We start from the raw sequence: 23,936 nt of genomic DNA on the forward strand, positions 1-23,936 counted from the left end.
ACATTTCTTCAAAACAGTGCTTCGTTAAAGTCTTCAACCATAGACTTCATCAACTGTTTATCTTTAAAGTTATTACAAAATTAGGCAACACTATTCAGCTTTCCATTTCACAAGCTTTTCAAGGATATTAGATTGTTCAAAATACAGTTAATGTTAGTGGCCCACAGAAGCGCGATTGTAGAAATGAAACCATTTTTGTGGAGAAAGTGGAAGCTGGAAAGTAATGTCAACAGTTCTGAGACAAAACGTTACCACAGATGTCTTTATAGAAACTGTTTTTGTAATATAATATATTTTGGTAAATAGCCACTATGGCCTAACAATTAGAGTTTTTAGCCAATCTTACACCATCCAACCGTCCAACGTGTGCAGGCCATTTAGTTAATAGATTCTATAAAGGTTAAAGGGGTGGCAAGGTGTTCAGAGAAGATAGTTGTCAGCAGTTACAGCAAACAATGACAGAATAAAGCCAGGTCTGTTAATATTGATGTACATTTACCAACTGGAGATTCAGAGTAAATGTGTCATTGTGCATCTGACAGCAATTGAGCTGAATTGTCAAAAGGATGTTAGAACTTTAAAATAAACAAATTCATTATGTATTGCCAAATGTTATATGTAATTGTATTTCATTTTACTTTAAATTATAATGAAATAATTTTGCTTGATATACTTAAAGGGGTAGTTCCCCCAAGAATATTTATTTGTCATTAATTACTCGCCCTCATGTCGTTCCAAATTCGTAAGACCTTCATTCATCTTCGGAACACAAATGAAGAAATGAAACCGGAGAGCTTTCTGTCCCTCCATAGACAGCAAGGAAGTGAAGACATCATTAAAATAGTCCATGTGACTACAGTGGTTCAACCTTAATGTTAAGAAGCGACGAGAATACTTTTAGTGTGCAAAGAATAAAAAATTATGATTTTATTTTACAATTTCTTCACTTCTGTGTAAGTCTCTGATGCTGTTCACGTTGTAAACACACGGTCTACCAAATGTGGTCGGCTTTAGATATATGTTTTTATCTCTGATTCCGGTCACTTTGTATCTCTTGGTGCATTGAAGGCTTAAATTGAAATCAAGTCTGATGCCCCCCAGGGATCAATACTGGGCCCACCGCTCTTTAACATTTACACGGTTCATGACGGAGAGCTTTTAAAGTTCACTTGGCTTAAATTATAATGTTATATTCACTGTAAGATGTTTTAGTATCTTTTTCTATTCATTACTTATTAAAATCAAATAAACACAACAGACATTTGAATCGAACCATACCAAACAAGCATGTTTAATTCACAATGACACATTTGACAGTAATATATATATATATATATATATAAACATTTCAGCTGGCATGGTACTGTTAAAGTCCTCAGTGATACAAACACTTCATCTGCACTTTTAAACTGAGCTCATCTTTCCTCTACAGACTTCATAGAAAGTTACTAAACTAATAATAAAGACTAAGTACATTTCTGTTTTCACAAATTGCATATTTTTACCAAATGCTAAAAATTGCAGATTTAAATATTGTTGTGAATTGTTGATATTCTGTTTTTCCCTCCCAATGAAGGCCACTGAGTAGATTGTGCGGAATCCCAAATGATATGCTCAAACATACGAGCCTATTCCCTCTGCATTTCAGACAGCAACCCCCTTGTCTTTTGGTTTACAATGTTGCTTGGTTTCTCAAAGCTTTCTGTATAACCACAATTTTATTCGGTCATGCACAGTTGCCAAATGAGTGCTTTCCACAAATTTGAGGATTTCCCTTCAGTTGTATGACAGCATGGACAAAATATCAGTCCTCCTCTAGTAGTTCCACAACAAAAACATTTTTTACAGCATTTCTACCTCATGTTTAGATTGACAGAACACAACAAACAAGGCATCAGCTTTATATATATATAAAATAAATAAAATAAAATAAACGATAAGAGAAGGTTGTCTAGTTCCTACACTGACTAGTTTCAGTGCTATTACACAGCAGTTTGAAATATAGGCATGGTGAAGTACAGTGGAAACATCTTCAGATCATCTAAATTGAGTGAAAGAATCAACAGCAATCTTTAAAAAACATTACATCTAAAAATACTCTGGGTTAAAGCATAGATCATTTGTTTGAAAGAAGCAAAACTTTTTTCTTTTTTTTTTTACCTCTAATATTACCAAATCTAAATCTTACAAAAAGCTTTTTGAAAAAAACAAAAACAAAAAAAAACTTAATTACCAATAACTTAAATACATAAATTATTACATCTCACAAAATTGAAAAGTTGACTAAGAAAACAAAACAATATAAAGTTTGAAATATAAAACAGAGAACAGATGGGTAAGAAAAAAAAAAAAAAAACTGGTCCAGACATTTCTACTTGGTCCAGCAGCCGAACGGTAAAATTCCATGTTTGCATTACCTCCACAGGAAGGACACCAGTGTCTGACGTCCTGTACGAAGACAAGCTTTGGCACGGACACACCAATCAGACGATGCGGTAAACACACATGCAGAGGAGGCCAGCCTTGCTCTCCAGCCTATTTATATAGTCACTATGTTGGTGTGGTGTATCAGAGATATAGGGCTGTGTGGTGTGTGTTGTCATGAATTGGGTTCAGTTCTTCTCACAGCATGGTATATATCAGTCAGCTGATCCAAAACACATTGGTACCCTTAACAGAACAGAATGTTCTCCGTCTAACCTGCTGCTTGCTCACAACGATGATTCCACCTCCCTAGTGATGATCACAACGGCTTCCGGTCCGCTTGTGTCCTCCACAGACTCGCTGATGATCTCCAGAGATGTAGCAGAAGCACTAGGTATCGTTGGGGTCCTGGATTCGCACAGTTTCTTCGGCTCTAAAACTCCGTCGGGAGGTTTCGCGGGGTCAATGGCGCCACAGCAGAGCTTTGGGGCACACTGTGTTCTGCAGGAGAGCTCGCAGAGCGAAGCGCGAGACTCGGAGTTCATCGTTACGAATTCTGGTTGAATGGTTGTGGCGTGGATGCCCTCGTTATGGAAAAAGTCCTTGATCCGCTTGGCCACGTCCATGTAGGAGGTGGGGTCCTGGCATTTGATGTGCGCGGTGGCGATGATGCGACTGCCCGCCAGCTGCCAGATGTGCAGCTCGTGCACCGCCAACACGCCGTCCAGGTCCCGCAGGCGAGAGTTGAGCTTATGCATGTCGATTTGCTTGGGGACGGTTTGTAGCAGGATGAGTGCAGACTCCTTCAGCAATGGGTACGTGGTGTAGAGGAGGATACAGACCATAATAATGCAAAGCGTGGGGTCGAGGTAGAGCACCCAGCAGGGTCCCGCATTGAACACCGTTTTGTTAGATCCTGCACTGCTAATGTTGAGCGAGTGGTCTGCACAATAATGGCCCACACAAGGGTTCTCGCAGACAGTGCCCTCCTTGCATGGCGTCCATACAAATATGAAGATGATGGCATTGATCACAACAATGACCGAGCCAAGAGCGTCTCCCAGGACATGCAGGAAAACACCCCGCATGTTGAGCTGGGATGCAGAATCGTGTCCGTTCTCGATCTCTTCGTATGGAGCGCTGCCGTTAATCTGCAAATCCACGTTGTCGCTATGACACATCTCTACGGAGGAGATAGAAAGAAAGCAAGTGTGAACATTCAGGGAAATCTGCAAATAGGAGTTTGGTAGGTTTTGTTTGAAAATACAGCAGTTATGCTTTGTTCCATTTAACTGAATTTAACACTTCCTGCAATTCCAACTTTTGCGGAATACATTTGAGGAAAATGTGGGTGTTCTAATTTTATTGGCCTAACAGCATGCTGAATTAGTGTAAAAGCACTGGAACGCATCACTGTTTACACTACTCTGTTTGTTTGTGTTCACAGCATTCCAGACAACAGCATTGGAGCAGTGTGGTGTGGAAGTGAAATGCAGTGTGGAGTTACAGGAGGTTTTTTTTTTTTTTAAAGTGCATTTTCTCTCACTCAAATTGTTTCTCTAACCAACAAGCATGGAACAAGCGGAGAAACACTGAATGTGTAGCTGGAGCAGTGAATTGACCCTTCGCTAAGCCCCACTCTCCCTAGTTACTGTTGCTAAGCCTGTCAAGCTTTCGCGTCTGGCACATCTATTACAGTGTGTATGCACTGGTGTCAGACATTCCCAATGAGATAATTAGTAATTTTTGGCGAACATGTGAAATATCTGAGAGAGCAAGACAAAAGGGACTGCAGTATGCATTCGAGGGATATATCCACGACATAATATGCAACCGATTAGAGAATAATTTCATAAAAATTGAACCTAAAGCCTATAGTCCCTCTCAGCGCAAACAGCAGCGCCTCATACGCTGACCATTCACATGGGAAACACACAAATTGAGGAACAGCTATGTTCGTGCACAGCAGGGAAAGTGAAATGTGAAAATAATCTAATAATGTTAATCCATAAATACACGTTAATCCAGTTTATCCATAAATTTTGTGGAATAACACTAACACCGGGAGAGCCGCGATCGGATTGGTTAAGTTACTCAGTCAGGGGTAGTAATGTTAGGCCGTCGATTAACAAAATGCTGAAATATATTTTAAAGTATGTCAGTGAGTCTCCGTCTTGTCTTTAATCGTCTTATTTATGTACAAATATATGCATAATGAACAAATAACCGTCATTATTTCCAACTTCCAAGCAATAGTGTTTTTGTTAATCCTGTGGACATGTAGTTGTGAATGTGGTCTCTCACACTGCTTGATCACGCACATCATTTCTCCCCTTGGCTTTTAGATTTTCGGGAAGGAAAAAAATTCCACTCCCCCGTCCAAACTTTTAGGATTCCGGGAATCAGATTTGCACAATCCATACGCACAACGCTTCGGCATGTTTCCCTCGCTCGAAAGCTTGCCAGAGCTCCCGCGCCTAGTTGCGGTTGCTAAGACACGATTGGCCAGTGGCGGTTTTCGGGCGTGGCTTAGCGAGGGGTCAATTGGACCCCATCGACATTAAATTGGTAAAAACCTTATTTTGTGTTCCATGGAAGAAAATGAACTATACACACTTAAATGATATTGGTGACTAACTTAGAGCATAAATTCCATTTTTGGATGAACCATCCCTCCAAGCAATATCACATTTGACTGAATATCACCACAGATTGAAAAAACTGGTCTGGAGTATTTAAGTGGAGTGGAGCAACGGTAGTTTCCCTTCCCACTTAATGTGTTCTGTAATCACTCTTTCATAATATAGACAAAAATCAGTGTTCCACCGCAGAAAGTAAAGGCTCATTCAAGAATGAAAACGATAAAGATAACTATTAGCATCCACACCAATGCACAATAATGTTTTGTTTATTATAGGCATGCAGCCTATTTAGCATGTCACGCTAAATGCTTGAGCTCTTTAAAATTGTGTGGATTCCAATTGGCTGCCAATGTTTTTTTATCGGTTTACTCACAAAGAATTTATTTTTCATTCTTCGTTTAATTAGGGGTAAAAAGAAGTTTGAAATGCCTTTGCAGCGGTAAACTGTGAGTGAACATCCCGACGCCATCCACGCTGCTGAGAGCGGCATTTAGATTATTATGTAAATATGTGCTGCGTGCTTACCTCAAAATAACAAAGTAAACGCGCACAGAGAAAAAGATAACAGCAGTGAGAAAACAGCAGTTAAGGAGGCATGTGATCATTAGGGGTGTCGAAATTAATCGTTTCTACGATGCACCGCGATGCAGGCGAGGAGGATTCGGTTATAATGTACTGACGCTTTTCTGACATCATTTATGTGCTTTGTTGTGATACCATACACTGGCAGAGGGAGGCGAGATGTGTGCGCATAATTAAAAATGCTCCAGCTACTTTAAAAGCCTACATCTGGACAGACACATTTCAGCTTTTATGAACAACCTGGTAAGCACGACCTGGAGAAGACACGCGCTGTGTGCGCTCATGTCACGCACAAATAGAATAGGCAGGAGGTAATAGCTATATTAACTTGATAAACAATGTTAGCCGTGTTCACTCCGAGCTGTTACGCCTGGCAGAGCCGGACTGCTTTAGAGTAAGAGAATGAGCTTCAACGTCACCCGAATCTGCAGCCAAAACAAATAATCCACCCGCCTCAATATTGTTCTCTGATTTAAGTATTCGCTGCCAGCCGATGGTGAAATTACAATTATTCTGTGTTGTTACGGGTGATTATAAATGATCGTCATCTTCAACAGTGAACTCTCGACGGTTGATGCACGTGCCTCTAATGTTGACATTTACACTGATGAATGAGCGCTGCTTTTAAATAAACATTTCTTTAAAACAAAATTGATTTGATAAAATTTTATTTTCTTAATGGCATAAACAGGCCTTTGAAATTCAAACTGGAATGTCACTGTTTCTGTCACTGCGACTTCCAGAACAGACGAACACACACGCACGGATCACTTTTAAAGTAAATTTGAAAATTGAGGATGCGGTGCATCGAAATGCATTGTGATACCGAATTGAACTGAATCGATGACATGATAATCGTAACCGAACCAAACCGTGAGACCAGTGTAGGTTCACAGCCCTAGTGATCATAGCGATTTGGATTTTTGCACGAGCTCAGCAATTCGGCTGTCCACTCATGTCACGTCAAGTTTATTAATATAGCACTTTATACAATATTGCTTTAAACAAAACAGCTTATGAACCAGAGAAGATTTCGACATCAAAGAAAGCGGAGCCCCAGAGCGCAACTAACGCTTATATAATCGCCACGGACCAATGGCAGTTCGAAGGCGTTTACCATCCAAAGCTAACTTTTCTGGGAAGTTCACTTTGGCAAGCTGTTTCAAACTCCTGAATCGAACTCAAAATGAGCTTTGTTGTGGCCTGATTTTGTTCGAAATTAAATCACACCAGTTCGTTCTTCGATTTCGCTTGAAATACAGTAGTCAACATTTGAAGTGGATCAAAAAAGTTAATCAAAGTTGTCCTAAAACAAGAACGGATATTGATAAAAATTCATGTATAACTTTGATGAAAGGTTTTGATCCACTTCAAATGTTGACTACTTTATATCGGGGCCATTAGGCAGTGGTTCCCAACCCTGGACCTGTAGTACCCCATTCACTGCACATTTTTCATGCCTCTTATCAAACACAATTTGAGGTCTTGAAGTCTTTACTAACAAGCCGATGAGTTGAATCAGGTGTGTTTGACTAGGGAGACGTCCAAAATGTGCAGTGCTGGAGCCCTGTGGGCCCTCCAGGAGGCTTTAGTTCAGGACCTTCTGTTCATTAATATAACATTTGAAGTGAGCTGATGATTCACCGAGTCCCGTGGGCGATGTAACCCATCTGTTCATGTCTCATCTGGGCTGTCTTAAACAAGCAAGCAGACATGGCCTTGGTTGAAATTCCTCCAAATAAGTGAAGTGACTGTTTCAACTTTGAAATTTGTTTTTCTTGAGGGAATCTGGTTACAGTTGTGCTTATCTGATAAAAACAGATAAAAGCACAGAAAGCACTTGATCTTTGGCGGGAGTGAGCTGAAATATCCCATTGTTGTGAATCCATGGAAACAAGACATTTAACCTAATTATACAAAAGCTATAAAAAAAAGAGATTAATCATAAATAAACAGTGATAAACAGTCAAGTAACAGGGGGAAGAAGAACCCTAAGGCCTTCAAGACAATGGAGGGTCATCACTGAGTGTTTGTCTTCCCATGTTTTTGCAGTGTTCTGCAGTTTGTCGGACCCCGTCTGCGGACATTCGGCCGATTGAGTGTGTTGAATTGGCATTAGTGAGAGAAATCACTCTGATAGGCTGTTTATAGTGTAACGAACCAGTGTACAAGGAAAACAGAAGTGAATTTTTTCTGATTATGTCTCCTTATATTTTGCCTCCAAATCTTGCTTTCTTCTACAAGAGGAAGACTGAGGACTGAAAATGCCAGTGTCATTTGCAACTTATCAGACATATTTGAAGAAACAAATTTGTCTGTGGCGAGTGAGAAAATTGTGAAAATGGTAGCTGATGCTGCTTAAGGTTTCTTGTATGTAAATTCACAATCGTAATTCCAGTTTATCGTTTTAAATGACAAATGTTGGGGGTAATGCATTACAAGCACCACAAGTTACGTAAAATCATTACTTTTTTCAAGTGACAAGTAAAGTAACATTACATTTAAATTTACAACAAAATATCTGAGTTCTATTTTCAAATAAGTAATGCAAGTTACTTGGGCCCCTGTCCACACGAACACAGGTATTTACAAAACCGCAGATTTTTCTATGTGGTTTGGCCATTCGTCCACACGCAAACATTTTAGAAACTCTTTTTAGAAACTGTGGTTGCAGTGTTGTCTTGTAGACTGAAACCGGAGATTTTGGCTTGTGACGTCGGAAACAGAAACAGTAATAACATTTTTTTCCAGGCTTCTGATTGGCCGATATGGCTTTTCAGTTATGGTTACATCGCCACCTGTTGGTTTGGCATGCTCTTGACAGCGCTTCATAGCGTAGCCTATTTTTGCGTTTTCATGTGGACGCGATTATTTTTTTTAAACGGAGGAAAAAACTCCCGTGTACGTGTGGACTAGGCCTTAGTTTTCCCATTTATTGACTGAAAAATATATAAAAACAGTTTATTGACTTTAAAATGAATAAAAACAGTGAAATGCAAACCTGCAATAATTAAATATGCTAAATAGTACAAGTGTACTTTATGTAACCTCACTTTATTGACCAATTACTTTGCTGCTGACCTGATATGATCCAATTTAATAATACTATTCAGTGTTAAATTCTCGTCACATCATCTTCTAAATTCCAGAGAAAAAATACTTTGGGGTGAGCTATCCACCAATTTAACATATCGGGTCTGTTGCTAGTGGTTATAGGCTAACAAACATGAGTTTTGCACACGTTTAAAAAAAATCCTCTCACATTCGACTTTAATCCTAACGACATACCTGACCTCGTTTGTTTTGTATAAAGGGTATCCAAAACACTTGTTCTCAAACTGCTTCGAACTATAGATATAAACCGATTTACCAGCTATCCTCCGCTCCGGATTAACACCATTCGGGCTGTTGTTGTGATTCCCGACCAGATTATTGGTCTCCTCCCCCGTGGACCGACTGTCCTCCAGCGTCTCACATCGACGGATCTTCCCGTTCTTGTGTTTTTTGTGTCCCCCGTGGCTGTGTCCGTGTCCACCGCCTCCGGCGTGGCCGTGAAAAAGACAGAGCCCGAGCAGGTTGACCAGCAGTCCCGCAGCCCCCACCCCGATCACCACATCGGGTCTATCGATCTCATGGGGCTCCGTGAAGCGCTCAATGGCCTCCAGGATGATGGTGAAGCACAGCGCGGTGAGGAACACGGCGTTGACCAGCGCGCCCATCACCTCGGCCCGGATCCAGCCGAACGTGTTCTTGTTGGTGGACTGGGTCTGCTCAGCGAAGCGCACCGCTACAAGCGCCACGACCAGCGCGATCACGTCCGACAGCATGTGGAAGGAGTCCGACAGCATCGCTAGAGAGGACGTGATCCGGCTCACCACCACCTCCACGATGAAGAAGCCGAAGGTGAGCGACAGCATGCACAGCAGGCGGAGCCGGTTCGGCGCGCAGGCCATGATTCCACCGAGAGCAGAGCACAAAACAAAGCTTTAAACTAATACGGTCCTCTTTGGGTTTAATATCCCATAACTGAACTCGTTCCGACCGACAGACTGTAACGTTAAGAGATGCGTTGTTCCGGATGCAATGAGCGCTGGGGACCGGGGTTCGGTCCGGTTATACTACCCGTCTTCTGTTGCTCGTCTGCAGACGGTTGAAACTTTGCACCCGGACCGGCGAACTTTCCACACGGAACACGCTCAGCGTCAGGCCACGCCCACACTCGCCTGCCATTGGCTGAGAGCATGGGGTCGAGGAAAATTTAAAGGGGCAGTTCACCCCCCCCAAAAATAAATTATTTTACTCACCATCACGTTGTTCCAAAACTGTGAGTTTATTTCTTCTGGTGCGCGTGCACCCACACACACACACAAGGATATTGAAGAATGTTGGTAATCAGACGGTTGGCGGAAGCGGTTGACTTACATGGTATTCCCCCCCCCCCCCCTTCTACGGAAATCAATGGCTACCGCCAACTGTTTGAGTCACAACATTCTTTAAAATATCTTATTTTTTGTTCAAAATTAGAAAGAAATTCATACATGGTTGGAACAAAATGATGGCTTTAATTCTGCTCAGGAAAAGTGCAGAAATACACTACTAAATTCAGCATGTCCCTTACAGTATCAGAATGCATTCCATCATTTTGGAACCCAAAACAGAATTTTTCTAATTTTGATAAAGAAAAACAAAACTGCTAATATTTTCACTTCTTTATTCTAAAGAAACAGCCATTTCAAATAAAAACACCAGTTCCTCATCTATAAAATGGTAAGAGTACAACACATTATCATTTAATTAAAAAAATCCAGTGTTATGCCCAATAAATGAAGTGTTGTCCACTGTACTGTACAAATGCTGCAGCAAATAAATAAAATCAGAAATCTTATTTCCTAATGTACACAATTAAAAAATAAAAATAAAATATCCTCTTGACTTGATTGACCACACAAATGCACCACTTTCAGTAGTAAATTCTAGCGGATGCCCAGCATTTCCTTGGGCTTTGGTGGGTACATCTTTTCCTCTTCACCAAGAGCTTGGATGCGCATGTTTGCCCATTGGTGTTTCTTTACAAGATAATGTTCATTAGGTTTAGTGATCAGCTTGCTCTCGGGTCTGCCGTTCTCCTTGCCGTCTCCTGCAAAGTGAACCCTTTTCTTTCCCGGAGAGACGTTCTCTTCATTCTCTGTAAAAAAAAAAAAAAAAAAAAAAAAAAAAAAAAAAAAAATATATATATATATATATATATATATATATATATATAATAATTAAAAAAAACACACAAATGGATTAACAGAAAGCATTGAAATAAGAAAAAAACATGTTCACTTGACTTTAAAGCATTAAATGGTTTCACACAAAATGGTTTTCTACCTGTGTCACTGGCACTGAGTAGAGACAACGCCCTCTGCTGGCGGATCAAATTATAGGCCTTCAACAAGCTCTCTGCTCTGTTAGAGACGAATTACAATCACACAATATCAGCAAAACAAAGCATAGGTGAACAAGTGTTCAATGGCTATAGCTAGTTATGCAGCCCACTACTAATGTTAGCTGCTAATATTTAATGCATTCACAGGACCAGTTCAGCAAAGGTGGCAATATATATATTTACCTGGCCATCTTTTCATTTGATTGTTGTTCTCGAACACACAGCTCCTGTTCCCTTTCTGCAAAAAAAGTGAACGGTCAGACACCAATAGCTCACTGAATGAAATGTCTTGCCCGGTAGTGTTATATAAAGAGTTGGTTCACCTAAAGTGAAAATTCTGTCATCAGTTACTCACCCAAACCCACTAGACTTTTGTTCGGAATTTCAAAACGCAAATTGACCTTTGGCTAAGCCCTGCCCCCCTTAGTTACTGTTGCTACGTCCGTCAAACTTCGTCTGGGCTCTGGTGTTTGCTATCAACATGGCTTATGCTGTGACAGCTCTTCCTGATGAAATTTTATCCAACTTTTATAAATCAGCAAATAAAGTGTCCGATAGAAGTAGGCAAAAGGGGCTGCAATATGCGTTCGAAGGCTATATCCATGACATACAGGTGAAACGCAAGGAACAACAAGGCATCCAAATAGAGGCAAAAGCATACCAGTCACAGTCAAAAAATGAACCACCGCATATCCTACTGATCGAGACGGAGGCTGGGACTAACAATATCAAAGAGCAACACTGTTCATGCAAAGCTGGGTAGGTTTTTATTCACTTCTATAATCGTTATTACAAAGCAAACGGACTAACGCTACGCGAGTATAACGTTGTATTTATTAGCAGTGTGTAGCGTATCAACAATCGGTATGCTACAGTAGATAACGTTAACGGACAAGGTGATGTTTTGGTTAGCTCCACAGGGTTTTAATAAAACTGTCTAACTGGTATAACTTCACAGTAAGGTTAAAAGCAAAATTTACCTTAGAGCACACAAAGGTGTGCTTGTTGATCCTCGAGGGGTTTAGCTGACTGTGAGGACGTCCACACAGTTTAATCCAAAGACGACACTTGTCAGGATTTGACTTCGGTTTTGGGAAGGGAAAAAAACGGACACCCCCCTCCAACCTCTCTGGGAAACGCGTATCGGTGTTACAAATGCCCCAGGCACAAAGTTTAACCATGTTTTTGATAATCCTACGACGATAATGGCCTGCCGAGACCAAAAATATGAGATGCTCGCGTTAAAGTCAATGGAGCGCTGTGAAAAAGTGTCGGACCTCTGTCGGAGCTCGTTCTTGGCTGTGCTGTGATTGGTCAATCTACATTCTAGGGCGTGGCTTAGCCAAAGGCGAATTAATATATTTTTACTTAACCCTGAAAGATTTCTGTCTTTCCATTGAAAGTCCATGCAACCAAAACTATAGCTGCTTTTCCACTGTCGGGCCGAACAGTTCTAAGAACGTTAAGGAACGGTTCCAGTTATGTTTCCACTTGAGCCTGGTATGGCATGGCACGATTACAAACCGTTCTTGGTTTCTAGCCAACGTGTATTACCAATACTATGTATTACATACCAAAGAGCTCAGTTATCAGCCCTACAGTGGAGAATGAACCCATATCCTTACCGCATGGCCTGGATCGGCACAGAATGGTTAAGCAAAGAGAACGGTCTGGTCCCACGGTGGAAAAGCAGCATTTGATGCTTCAAAATTTCATAAAGATTGTAAAAGGAACCCACACGAATCCAGCGGTTTAATCCTAGTCTTCTGAATAGACACGATACAACACGCGTCAAACTACAAGCTCCAACATGCCTCCTTCGAAAGTTTCTAGTAATCCTGACGACCTTGGCTGTGTTTACTCTTGGCATTAACATGTGACCTGTATCAAGGATGTTGTCCATGTACACATTGAGAAGACAAGAGTAAACGGGTTCAATTTACCATTTTGCCACAAATGTCTTTTTGTTTTGAAGATTAACAAAAGTCGTATGGGTTTGGAACAACATTAGAGTGAATAGAAGACAATTTTCATTTTAAAGGGAACTATCCCTTTAAGAAAGTAACAAACTGTTTGGGTTTCTGTTGTCACATGGCCAACCCTACCAACGACCATAATTTAACTAGAAAGCCTATTTACACCTGACCAACAGTGATTGGATTACCCGAGAAAGATGTTAGTTCCAGGTGTAAAGAGACCAAAAGAAATCCAGAGTGGACTCACGCTCTAGTCGCTGCTCTCGCTCTTTGATGGCCTGCTCTCGCTCACGTAGGATCTGCTCCTTGAGCCGCAGCTCTGCCTGAAGCGACGGCTCCGAGTGTTTGGGCTGCTCTACGTCCACTGACCTGCGGCGCTGCTTCTCCTGAAGTCTCCTCTGCTCCTGGGCTACGTAGCCTGAGATCAAGCCGTTCTGCAGAATGGACTCCACCGAGGGCCTCAGATAGTCCTAACAAAAGAGAACAGCTAAATCAGAATGTGCCAAACAGCATACAGGGCAATATAAATGGAAAAATCTAGTTGATATTTTTTAATTCTAACAATAATACCAGAACATCCACACAGAATGCGTTTTTGGGTATAGCTATTTTCACAGAACCAAGATGTGCTGTTGAATCATAGCTAATTCATCCATACTTGCGCGCCGTGTGATGATCCAGCTGTTAGGCCCCATCCACACTACTACGTTTTAGTTTAGAAACTGAGACCTTTTGCTACGTTTGCACCTCCCGTCCAGACTAAAACGACAAAAACGAAGACCTGAAGCTTAGAAACGCTGCCGACCCCGTTTTGCGTTTTGAATCTCCGGAGGGCGTTTTATATCGACCGTACACGGAGCGTTGGTTTTGGGTTAAGCCGGGAAGAACCAGCGCATGGTGGGATAATTTTATCAATGAACTTGTAGTTCCTGAGGAATGGTGCGAAAACTTTCGAATGTCCAGATCGGCACCAATCAACCTCAGCGAAATCTGAGGAATAGTCAATCTGTTTCCTGTTTACACCGGCACACGCATGCCCAGTGTAGGTGAATGGTGACGTGATCCGCGTTTTCAGTCGCTTTAATGTGGACGGAGATCAATTCTAATACGCAGCTGAATACTCTGTGTGGACGGAGATCGTATTCATTTTAATTCTCCGTTTCTAAACTAAAACGCAGTAGTGTGGTTGGGGTCTTAGTCTTTGTTCGTGTTGCATAGCATGTTTGTTATTTTGGAGGCGGGGCAATGAAGGGAGTAGTGTGTTTTTATTGGGTGTCGATTTCAAATATCAACATGTTTCTCAGAAATCGCTTACTGCAGCTTTAAACGCACTGAAATTGTTTTCAGAACTGCTATTCAGTGTTCAATTAAAATCACACATTCCTTCATTATTATTACCCAGTCACCCAACTGACCAATAGTTGCAGAACAACTTTTTTCAGCCAATCAAATTTCAGCAACTGTTCAGTCAGTTAACAATAATCCTTGGAATCCAAATTCACTTCACATACGGAGTAAAAAAATAACGGTCTTCAAGACAAAAATGAGTTTACCTTCAAGTTCAGCATTTTTGAAAGGAGCGTGTTCAGATCCTCGGAGTATCGGTAAGGGATTCTTCTAAACTTCCCTTCTCTGATTTTACCGGCCAGCTCTGTTTGGTTGTATGCTGTAAATGGGGGACTTCAAAAAAAGAAAGTTTTAAGATTCACAACTGCGTAAACACACAATCAGCCTGAAGTTAATGGAGTACAGTGTAATCAGTAAAAATATGAGAGGGTCAACAACACATGTATACTTACGATAAAGCACATAGTTCATAGAGTAAACATCCTAAAGACCATATGTCTGATTTTTCGTTATATGACATGCGATTAATTTGTTCCTGTGAATGCAAGAGGAAAATATTAATGAAACCGGAACAGCCTTGACAAAGAAACATTATGATGAAACTGTGGAACAAATAATTACATGCCAAGACATGAACATTCACCAACAGAAACTTTAGGAGAACTTGTTTGGAAAAGTGGGGCTCAATCCAGGTTTGGTTCCAAAAGCACAACATGCCATTGGTGTGTGTATAACAACATCTGCCAGTAAATATGCACTTAAAGGGATAGTTCGTCCAAAAAATGAAAACTCTTGTCATCATTTACTCACCTTTATGAATTAGTTTCTTCTCAGAACATGACAGATATGGTGAGATATTTCCCCTCTATACCATGGAAGTTAGTTACCAACAATCTTCAACATATCTTTGTTCCACAGAAGAAAGTCATACTCTGTAAAAACTGATCTTTCGAAGTTAAAATAAAGATTATTGGCATTCTCTTTACAAGAAAATACTACAGTATACTACTTTGAAATTTCACATTTAATTCAATGCGTTACTTGTCATTTCTTTGCAATTAATTATTTGTGAAATTTACTAGCAATTTCCGAGTAAAGTAAAATTTGCGTCAGTGTAGATTTTTGGAACAACATTAAGGTGAGTAAATGAATGCTGGGTGAACTATCGCTTTAAGTGTCTTCCCTCATCATAATCCCAGTGATTTTTAGTTTTCCTTAATTTGAACAGGAAATGATTTCAGGTACATTTATACTGAACCAACTTGAATAAGCTACTTTTCAGCAGAATTTTAATTTCTCATATTTGATTTCCCCATTTATTATAAAGGTGACTTATATTTCATTAGACTTTCTCTCTTACACATTTAAATACTAATCTAATGAATGTACAAAGGAAAAATCCACTCGTACAAAAATATTCCTTGAGATTAAAGAACACTTACTGGCGACATGTAGTATGGGGTTCCAACAAATGTTTTAGCAAAGCTTGTATCGTGGTTCAGTATCCGAGCTAAACCAAAATCGCCAAGCTTTACATTCTGTTTGACATCCAGGAAGATGTTTGCAGGTTTCAGGTCACGGTGCAGAACTGTACTGCTGCCGTTACTTCGACTATGGCACTCTTTTAACGCCAGAGACAACTGTGCCATCACGCGCAGGATGAATTCTTCTTCCAGGTATCGTCTGTAAAGAAAGTGTCAAAAAAAAAAAAAATCATTGCTGTAACACAGCTTGATCAGCAGGTTAACATAGACTGATTTTACCTCTCTTTGATGCATCTATTGATGAGGCTGGCGAGATCTCCACCCTCACAGTACTCCATCACTATATATAACGTTGTGTTTGTCCGGTCTATAATTCTGTCGTAGTATCGGACGATATTTGGGTGCTTCAGCTCACGGAGCAAATTGACCTCTGACACCAGCATCTGTTTCTCTGCCTCGGCCATGGTGCCATAGTCCAGCACCTTCCAAACTAGAACCTAATGAGATTAGGTAACAAGATCCAAAATTAACCACATACTTCCCAACTTGTATAGTAGGAGAAAAACAGTATGTGGCAAAAGTAGCATGCCTAAATTCACAGTACTCATAAAAGAGTAAGCAAAAGTACCCGGATGACCTGCTATTTCCGGTGAGATTCTGAAGTGTGCGTACGATACACAGTTTACTATCCCATGAGCAGGGTGGGAAATTAACTTTTTTGCCCACCAGCCGCAGTGGCTGGTGGATGCCCAATTTTACCAGCCACTTGTATTTTTTACCAGCCACTTTTTCTGGAATTCAAATTTATGAATGAGAACTGTGACTTTGATAACATTGATGTCCATTACAAATATGCAATTCGTTTTATCCATTTAACAATATGAGTTATGCTGCACTCAGGCGCCAATTTATGTTTTCCTCCGTGGAAGCTCACGGGCGCACGCCCTTTAAAAAAAAAAAAAAAACAACAACTATTTTTGCACTATTCAGCACAAACAGGGCTACCATAATATGTGAGCAACATGTATGTACATGTTTGTATTTTTGAGAGAATTTTATGCATGGTTATTTTAGTTTATTTTTTAATATTAGTTAAGGTTGTATGACCATAAATGGAGTATTTAAATGTATTTTGCTGCTATTTGAAAAAAATCCAGCAAAACGCGCCAGCGCATTTGTCGACCCCAGAGGGTTAACTCGATAATAAAGCCGTAAAGTAGGCTATCTTTCAACTCAGGACAGCACCACTTCTCACAAATACAGATAGGATTGGAGATGAAAAGTTTAACTGACACATAATCGAGCTCCGGAGCACCCACGGTATCGGCTCCTATCCTCGCGGCTGCTAAAACTATCGCTAAACTAAAAAACCGATAGCTATCTAGCCATCACAAAACACAAATTCAAGTTAGTAATTTACTTGCACATCCAAACGTAGTCCCGAAAAGGTCTGCCCTTTTTGCCGATCGCATTGACGTTTCTGAATAGAATTGGTCATATTCATTATTGACTCTATTTTAAGGTTAGTTGTTCCTCTAACAAACAAATTGTTTGCATTTTCGGACGACGCATAGGTTCGACAGTAAGTACAGTACATGGACTGTTCGACGGGAAGGTAGGCTAACAATTCCCTCGTTTTCCCTTCGTCATCAATGCGCCACTTGTTCGAAAAGTACCTTCAATTTTTATTTACTTCACCCTCAACAGTTTGTACATTCATATATAGCTGACTCCGTGGCGGGCCTCTTAACACCGGGTATATGTCACCACATTTTTTTAATTTTCCTTTCATCTGTACCTCAGCTCTAGCCTATGTGTCACGGTCCGTTCAGTGCCGTGTCCGTGCGATGTGTCCGTGACGCACAGCGATGAAAACCAATCAAATTAGTTACTCGACAAAAGTGCATTATTTTTACTTAGCAACAGCATTCTTTGACAAAAGATGTCCAATGCGTTACAATGACAATATACCCACGTCACAATTTGTTTGAATACAGTACACACAATACAATACTTTTACAATAAAACAAAGCCAAAAAAGCACTAAAACAGAAAGTGTTTTCCCCCCATTATTATTTCTAAGACATGGTATTGATAAGCAGCTTACAAAAAGTACAGTTCATTAAAAAGCTAAATGTGGTATTTACACCAAGATTGGGCTTGACATCAGAATAGAAATATGATTCTGCTTAAAATACAGAATTATGTTAGAAACATACTTGCGCTATATGTCCATGACAACATACATTTAAATAATAAACATACATTATCAAATAAATCTTATAAAAATTAAAATATGTATTTAATTTATTAATAATAAAGAATAAACATGAGATCTCAATTTGTATGACCTTCTGGGATTACAATATTATTACGCTACATATATAATATTTATACAATAAATAGTTGCATTTGTACTGTCAAATTAATCGCATTCACATCTAACATAAAGGTTTGTAAATATAAATACAATGAGATTGATCTTTTTGACAGCACTAATTGAGACAACATAACGTTATTGTTACACCCCAAACTTTACTTAAAATTATTAATTTAATTGCTGTGATGTTTTTTTTTTAGCTAGCCTATTGCCTCAAAAATAATAGCAAACACATGATTTTACACTTCTAACTAATGTGAACTGATATTTAGTCACCTAAGATAAGGGCATTCATACATTAAGTGTTGCTTAAATAACCCAATCATTTTTGAGGGCTAACGTTAACGTTACTTGATTTTCTGATTTCGATTCAAGTCAACGTTAAGCTCCTAAATTACGCAAGTTTCTTAAAAGCACACTACAAAAACACCAAACTGCTCATGCAATACATTTCGGTCTGTACTTTATTCACCTTTCCATCTGATTTCCTCTTGACTTTCTGGCAATTCCCATAAGATCCACATCCTATGGTGAGCATCACCTCATAGTCTTCAGTTTTGGACGGCATCACAACACAACAGCCGTAGCAGGACCACACTTCAGACAAACACAGCAGAGCTCGGTTATTTAGGTGCAAAATGTACGCACAAACAGAGCAGGATTCATTCAAACCGTTCACTTACCGTAATTCACTCACTGTCGGTGTCTTGTATAAATTTGCGTATGTTTTAGTTTTAGAAACGTTATCGTTTCTTGTTTGTTTTGAGAAACAAACAGCCGAGAAACACTCAAGCTGATTTTCAAACGTGCGCACAAACTCTGGATTCTGATTGGCTGGACTTGATTACTGGCGGTGATCTCATTGGTCCGTATAAGGACACAGCTTGCACGTTGCCAAGTGCTGAAGAACCGCGAGAACGCCCGGGAACAGCAGGAGGATATTTCTTAAAGACACAGGGCGGCTTATAACCAGGGTAGACGGAAACACTGCACAGATTTTACAATTTTTTAAACGTAACTGTGATTACTATAGAAGCCCATTTACGCCAAATAAGAGAGAAAAAAATAATGATTTGGTAAATCTTAAACGACAAAAGTCGTTATAATTATGTCATAATTATGACATACTACTAGTATTAACATAAGGATGCAACATGACATACTAAATCATAATTATGATATAAAAGTAAAAAAATTATGATTTTTTTTGACATACCAAGTCAATTATGAGATAGCCAAAATGATGACAGTTATCATTTTGAGATTAAAAAATTAAATTGACATTAAAAGTAAACATTTTATTATGGCAAATTCATAATTATGAGATGATAAAGTTAAAATTATGACTCTCTTTAAATTTAATGACAGAATTTCGGCTTTTTGTCATAACTGACAAATTTAATTTCGACTCAAATTCAATTTAATATGTCAATGTCGACTTTTTGTCCTAATCATGGCTAAGGCCCAGTTCACACCAGGACTATTAGCCTAACTATTAAGATAACGATAAAGATCATGTAGTTTTAAAAAAAAACGTTCTCAATATTAAAAAATAGCAGAGTTCACGCCACAGCTATAACTACAATGGCACAGAGAAAAGATATAACGTCACTTTCAGAACGACTTTATCCAGCTGATGAAAAACATTGACACCCAATCAGAATCCATCCTGCTGTAAGGAGCTCAAGCATTTAAAGGGTAAGTTCGGCGTTTTACAAGTAAATCCCTGTTTTAAGATCGTTACTGATTAAATCGAATGGTTAAGATTAAAATTTGGACACATATGTGCACATATGTCAGCATATGCTGCTGTCCCGAGAATTTTAGGTTTTTGTGTTAAAGGGTTAGTTCACCCAAAAATGAAAATTAAGTCATTAATTACTCACCCCCATGCTGTACCAACCCCGTAAGACCTTCGTTCATCTTCGGAACACAAATGAAGATATTTTTGATTAAATCTGAGAGGTGGATCACTGCTACATAGGCTGCCAGAGGGAATGAAACTTGACGGCCCAGAAAGTCATTAAAGAACATGTTTAAATATTCCATGTGCCTACAGTGGCTCAACTATAAGTTTATCAAGCGACGAGAATACTTTTTTCCCGAAAACAACCCCATAAATAACGACTTTATTCGACTATTCTATATAGTTCTATAGTTCTCGCGCATGCGTCGTGGAAATCTCTTGAACTCTCGTCTCAGGCCCACAAGGAAGAAAAGGAATAGTCGAATAAAGTCGTTATTTATGTTTTTTTTTCGGAAAAAAAGTAGTCTCGTCGCTTGATAAACTTATAGTTGAGCCACTGTAGCCACATGGAATATTTAAACATGTTCTTTAATGACTTTCTGGGCCGTCAAGTTTCATTCCCTCTGGCAGCCTATGTAGCAGTGATCCACCTCTCAGATTTAATCAAAAATATCTTCATTTGTGTTCCGAAGATGAACGAAGGTCTTACGGGGTTGGTACAGCATGGGGGTGAGTAATTAATGACTTAATTTTCATTTTTGGGTGAACTAACCCTTTAACAATGATGACCTCCCCCTTTCTACCGCTGCTCATGTGCATTTGTTATTATCGGAGCCGGCCAACTTTATCGTGTGGAGCTATCTACGGAGGTGGGTAATACCAGAGAATATCTAATATGGGGAGAACTTTCACTCGCAGTAAACTTCCGGGTTCTGAACTGGTTGCGGTTCCACTCTGGTTCCATATGAGGGTCTTTTAAAATGTCAATGACGTCATACACATCGTACGACCAGAGAACTGCTTTACGGCAATCCTTAAGTCACTTCAATATTATCTGGTGGCGTTGTCACTAAAAACCTAGGGTCCTAGAAATGCGGTCCTAGAAGTGGGGTCCTGAAAATGCAGCCTCCGTGTCTGCAGGCAGATGCTACTCAGTCACTTTGGTGCTTTCGCGATCTGCACTTTCTTTTCTCTCGAGGCATCCACAACACAGCTGACACAGGTAAATACACGTGCTAGAAGAGTTAAGTCCGCCTTAACATTCTGGTCCTGCTTCGGATGCCATCAGGCGGTATGTCTGATCGTAGTCAGTCCTTCACTGACCAATCAGCGTCCATTAGCAGAATGCTAGTATATAATGGGCAAAAACAACTCAACCTGTAAGAAATCAAAAGGACATAAGTACTCGTTCATTCAACTTTCGAACCTATAACCCATGTTGAACTTGCAAAACATTCGAATCTGAGATTTCTCAACGGCAATCGGGGAAAGAGACAAATTTAGCCGTCTAGCCCCATAGACTCCCATTCATTTTGCACTCGGACGATCGCCCCCCAGCGGAACTCTGGTGGAACTACAACCAAAATTCGGTACAATAGGACTTAATAGGGAGTGGCCAAGCTTTCCGTAGACAGGCTTTGGTAATACATCAGACACATTTGCTGCGTCCCAATTCGCCTACTTATACTACGCCCTAAAAGTATGTACTCTTTTTGTGAAGAAAAAGTACATACTTTTGAGTGTGCAGCAAAAGAGTAGGCAAGCTTTGGGACATACTACTTCGTCATCTTTAAGGGACAGCTCTGTTTAACTCTTTTCATTCGTGTTTGTAGTTCTAACTGAATCCTCGTCCAACGCGCGATGGGTTGTGGGCAGTATTAGCCGTTAGAGTATGCATTGATCTGCACTTCGGATTCTGACCGGAAATAGTAGACCATCCGGGTGTCTTTGGAACACTCAAAAGAGTAGGCAAGCTTCGGGACATACTACTTCGTCATCTTTAACAGACAGATCTGTCGCGTGCGTCCAGCCACCGTAAACTGCCCCGTCAATCATCTTGTCACAGTTAAAATCCTCCATTCAATCTAATTTTATTTCCTACCGTTTCGGAGAGAAATGTTGTGGCACCTTGGTCTGCAGCCGTGGGTCATTAATGCGGAGACTCTCCTCATGTATTTGCAATTTGAATGAAATTATGCATTTAAAAGTTAATGGCTAAACGTATCTTCACAAAAGTTCACAATGCTGCTGTAGATGCAATATAATGCAGACAACATTGAATAAATAATTTTTTGTCATGTTATATACTGATAATTAATCACTCAAACCTCTTTATCTAAACCTCTCTACATAACCGTCGGACTTGCGCGTTGTCCATGTCTGTAGTTTAACTCTTTTCACTCGTGTTTGTAGTTCTAATCGAATCCTCCTCCAACGCACGATGGTTTGTGGGCAATATCAGCCGTTAGAGTGTGCATCTATCTGCACTTCGGATTCTGACCGGAAAAAGTAGACCATCCAGGTATCTTTAGAACACTCATTTCAACATACTACGATTTGGGACGTACTAATTCTAATTTCGAATACTATTTAGGACGGATAGTATGCGAATTGGGACGCAGCATTTATGTCGAATTGCCGTAAAGCAGTTTGTGTTTCTCGCTCGTTCTCGCTTCTCAGGAGACTTCCTATTTCCAATTTACCGGTGTTGTGCCGAATTTTGACCCCCACCAAATTACTACCCCCCTAGCATTGGTAGGTTTAGGATTAGTTGTGGGGGAGGGGTTAGGATTAGGCAATCAGGTACTGACTTCAACGAGGGGGGTAATAATTTGGCAGGGGGTCGAAATTCGGCACAACACCAGGACGTTAGTCCCCATGTTGCAAGGTTGTTTTTCTGCCTGGGAACGCTGGGTGGAGCGGGGAAAGTCACCATTCTCAAATGATTTCTAAACGGTTTTATTAAGTTGAAATAGTTGCTGAATGCCCCTTTAAAGTGACAGACAGGCACGTGCTTAGAATAAACAACGATATTGTCCCTGGTGTGGACGCTATTATTATCTTTATAGTTCTTGGTTCTGGCTTTAAGCCAGAATTTCGACTTCATCCAATAAAAATGAACCTTTTTTGACCATGTTTTTGTCCCTCCATTACTTTTTAGAAAAGCATGATTTTTTTTTTTGACTTCAAAAAACATGGTTAGCATTTCTTCCAACTTCTTTATTATTTGGACATTTGGAGTGTAGCCTATGCCAGCTTAAAATGCTATCTGATCTAATAAAAAAATATATACAAGACAGACTAAAATATTTTCCAAATAGAATACAATTACTAAACTTTTTCATATAAAAAATGGCATTTTTTAACAATTAAAAACAAATATTGTTTGAGTTTGACAACGAACACACAGGAAAACACAGACATAAAACTTAGTTCAAATAGCCTATTAGGTTCCCCGCGTTAGGTTAATTGGGGTCCCGCTCTCCCCCTATCTTTTGACGCGTATGATTTTTATTTCTTATTCAAACATGTGTGTACATGATTTGAAAAAGAAAAAGAATAGGCTAACTTTACTTCTGAGGAGCTGACCTCTGCGCCCGCCACTGACTGGACTCGCTGCACACGGACCGTTCCTCCGCCCGGTGGCAGCAGTGTGTGTGTTCATCGCGCTGCTCGGTGGGTGTGGCAGGACCAAAGTTCACATAAAGCCCCGTTTCAGCCCAAACGTTCAATCACTGAATGAGTTTATAGACAGCGAGACGGGGAGAAGACAACTTCAGTTCATTTGAATAGATCCATTATTAAAGCTATTATCAATCATGAGTCTCAGGTCAGGTGAGTGTTTATGTGCACCTGTGCTCTTCAAATGTAATTGCCACATCAGTGAAAGGACATGAACATGTCATCCGGAAACTCCCTTTTGG

The 23,936-nt window shown here is 40.0% G+C and overlaps 2 protein-coding genes across 3 annotated transcripts; both read right to left on the minus strand.

Moving 5' to 3' along the window:
* Positions 1–1,699: 1,699 nt before the first annotated feature.
* On the minus strand, positions 1,700–9,882 carry slc30a1a (solute carrier family 30 member 1a). The gene is made up of 2 exons (XM_077220769.1): positions 9,019–9,882; positions 1,700–3,607 (listed from the first exon to the last, which is right to left on the minus strand). Exons 1-2 carry the CDS (start codon positions 9,599–9,601, stop codon positions 2,712–2,714), a joined length of 1,479 nt encoding a protein of 492 aa, XP_077076884.1. The 5' UTR covers positions 9,602–9,882; the 3' UTR covers positions 1,700–2,711.
* Positions 9,883–10,342: 460 nt separating this feature from the next.
* nek2 (NIMA-related kinase 2) lies at positions 10,343–23,712 on the minus strand. 2 transcript variants are annotated; one of them, XM_077220770.1, is made up of 10 exons: positions 23,587–23,712; positions 18,739–18,863; positions 16,166–16,383; positions 15,845–16,085; positions 14,855–14,937; positions 14,609–14,735; positions 13,303–13,525; positions 11,263–11,317; positions 11,022–11,098; positions 10,343–10,833 (listed from the first exon to the last, which is right to left on the minus strand). In XM_077220770.1, the coding sequence occupies exons 1-10, from the start codon at positions 23,675–23,677 to the stop codon at positions 10,622–10,624; spliced, it is 1,452 nt and encodes a 483-aa protein (XP_077076885.1). In that variant the 5' UTR covers positions 23,678–23,712; the 3' UTR covers positions 10,343–10,621. The 2 variants fall into 2 exon arrangements, with proteins under 2 accessions (XP_077076885.1, XP_077076886.1); XM_077220771.1 differs by lacking the exon at positions 23,587–23,712 and adding an exon at positions 18,950–19,087.
* Between the last annotated feature and the right edge of the window lie 224 nt (positions 23,713–23,936).

The sequence above is a fragment of the Siphateles boraxobius genome, unplaced genomic scaffold, assembly GCF_051911475.1.
Source record: "Siphateles boraxobius isolate OS27281-9 unplaced genomic scaffold, OSU_SipBor_1 8, whole genome shotgun sequence".
Classification (NCBI taxonomy): Eukaryota; Metazoa; Chordata; class Actinopteri; order Cypriniformes; family Leuciscidae; genus Siphateles; species Siphateles boraxobius.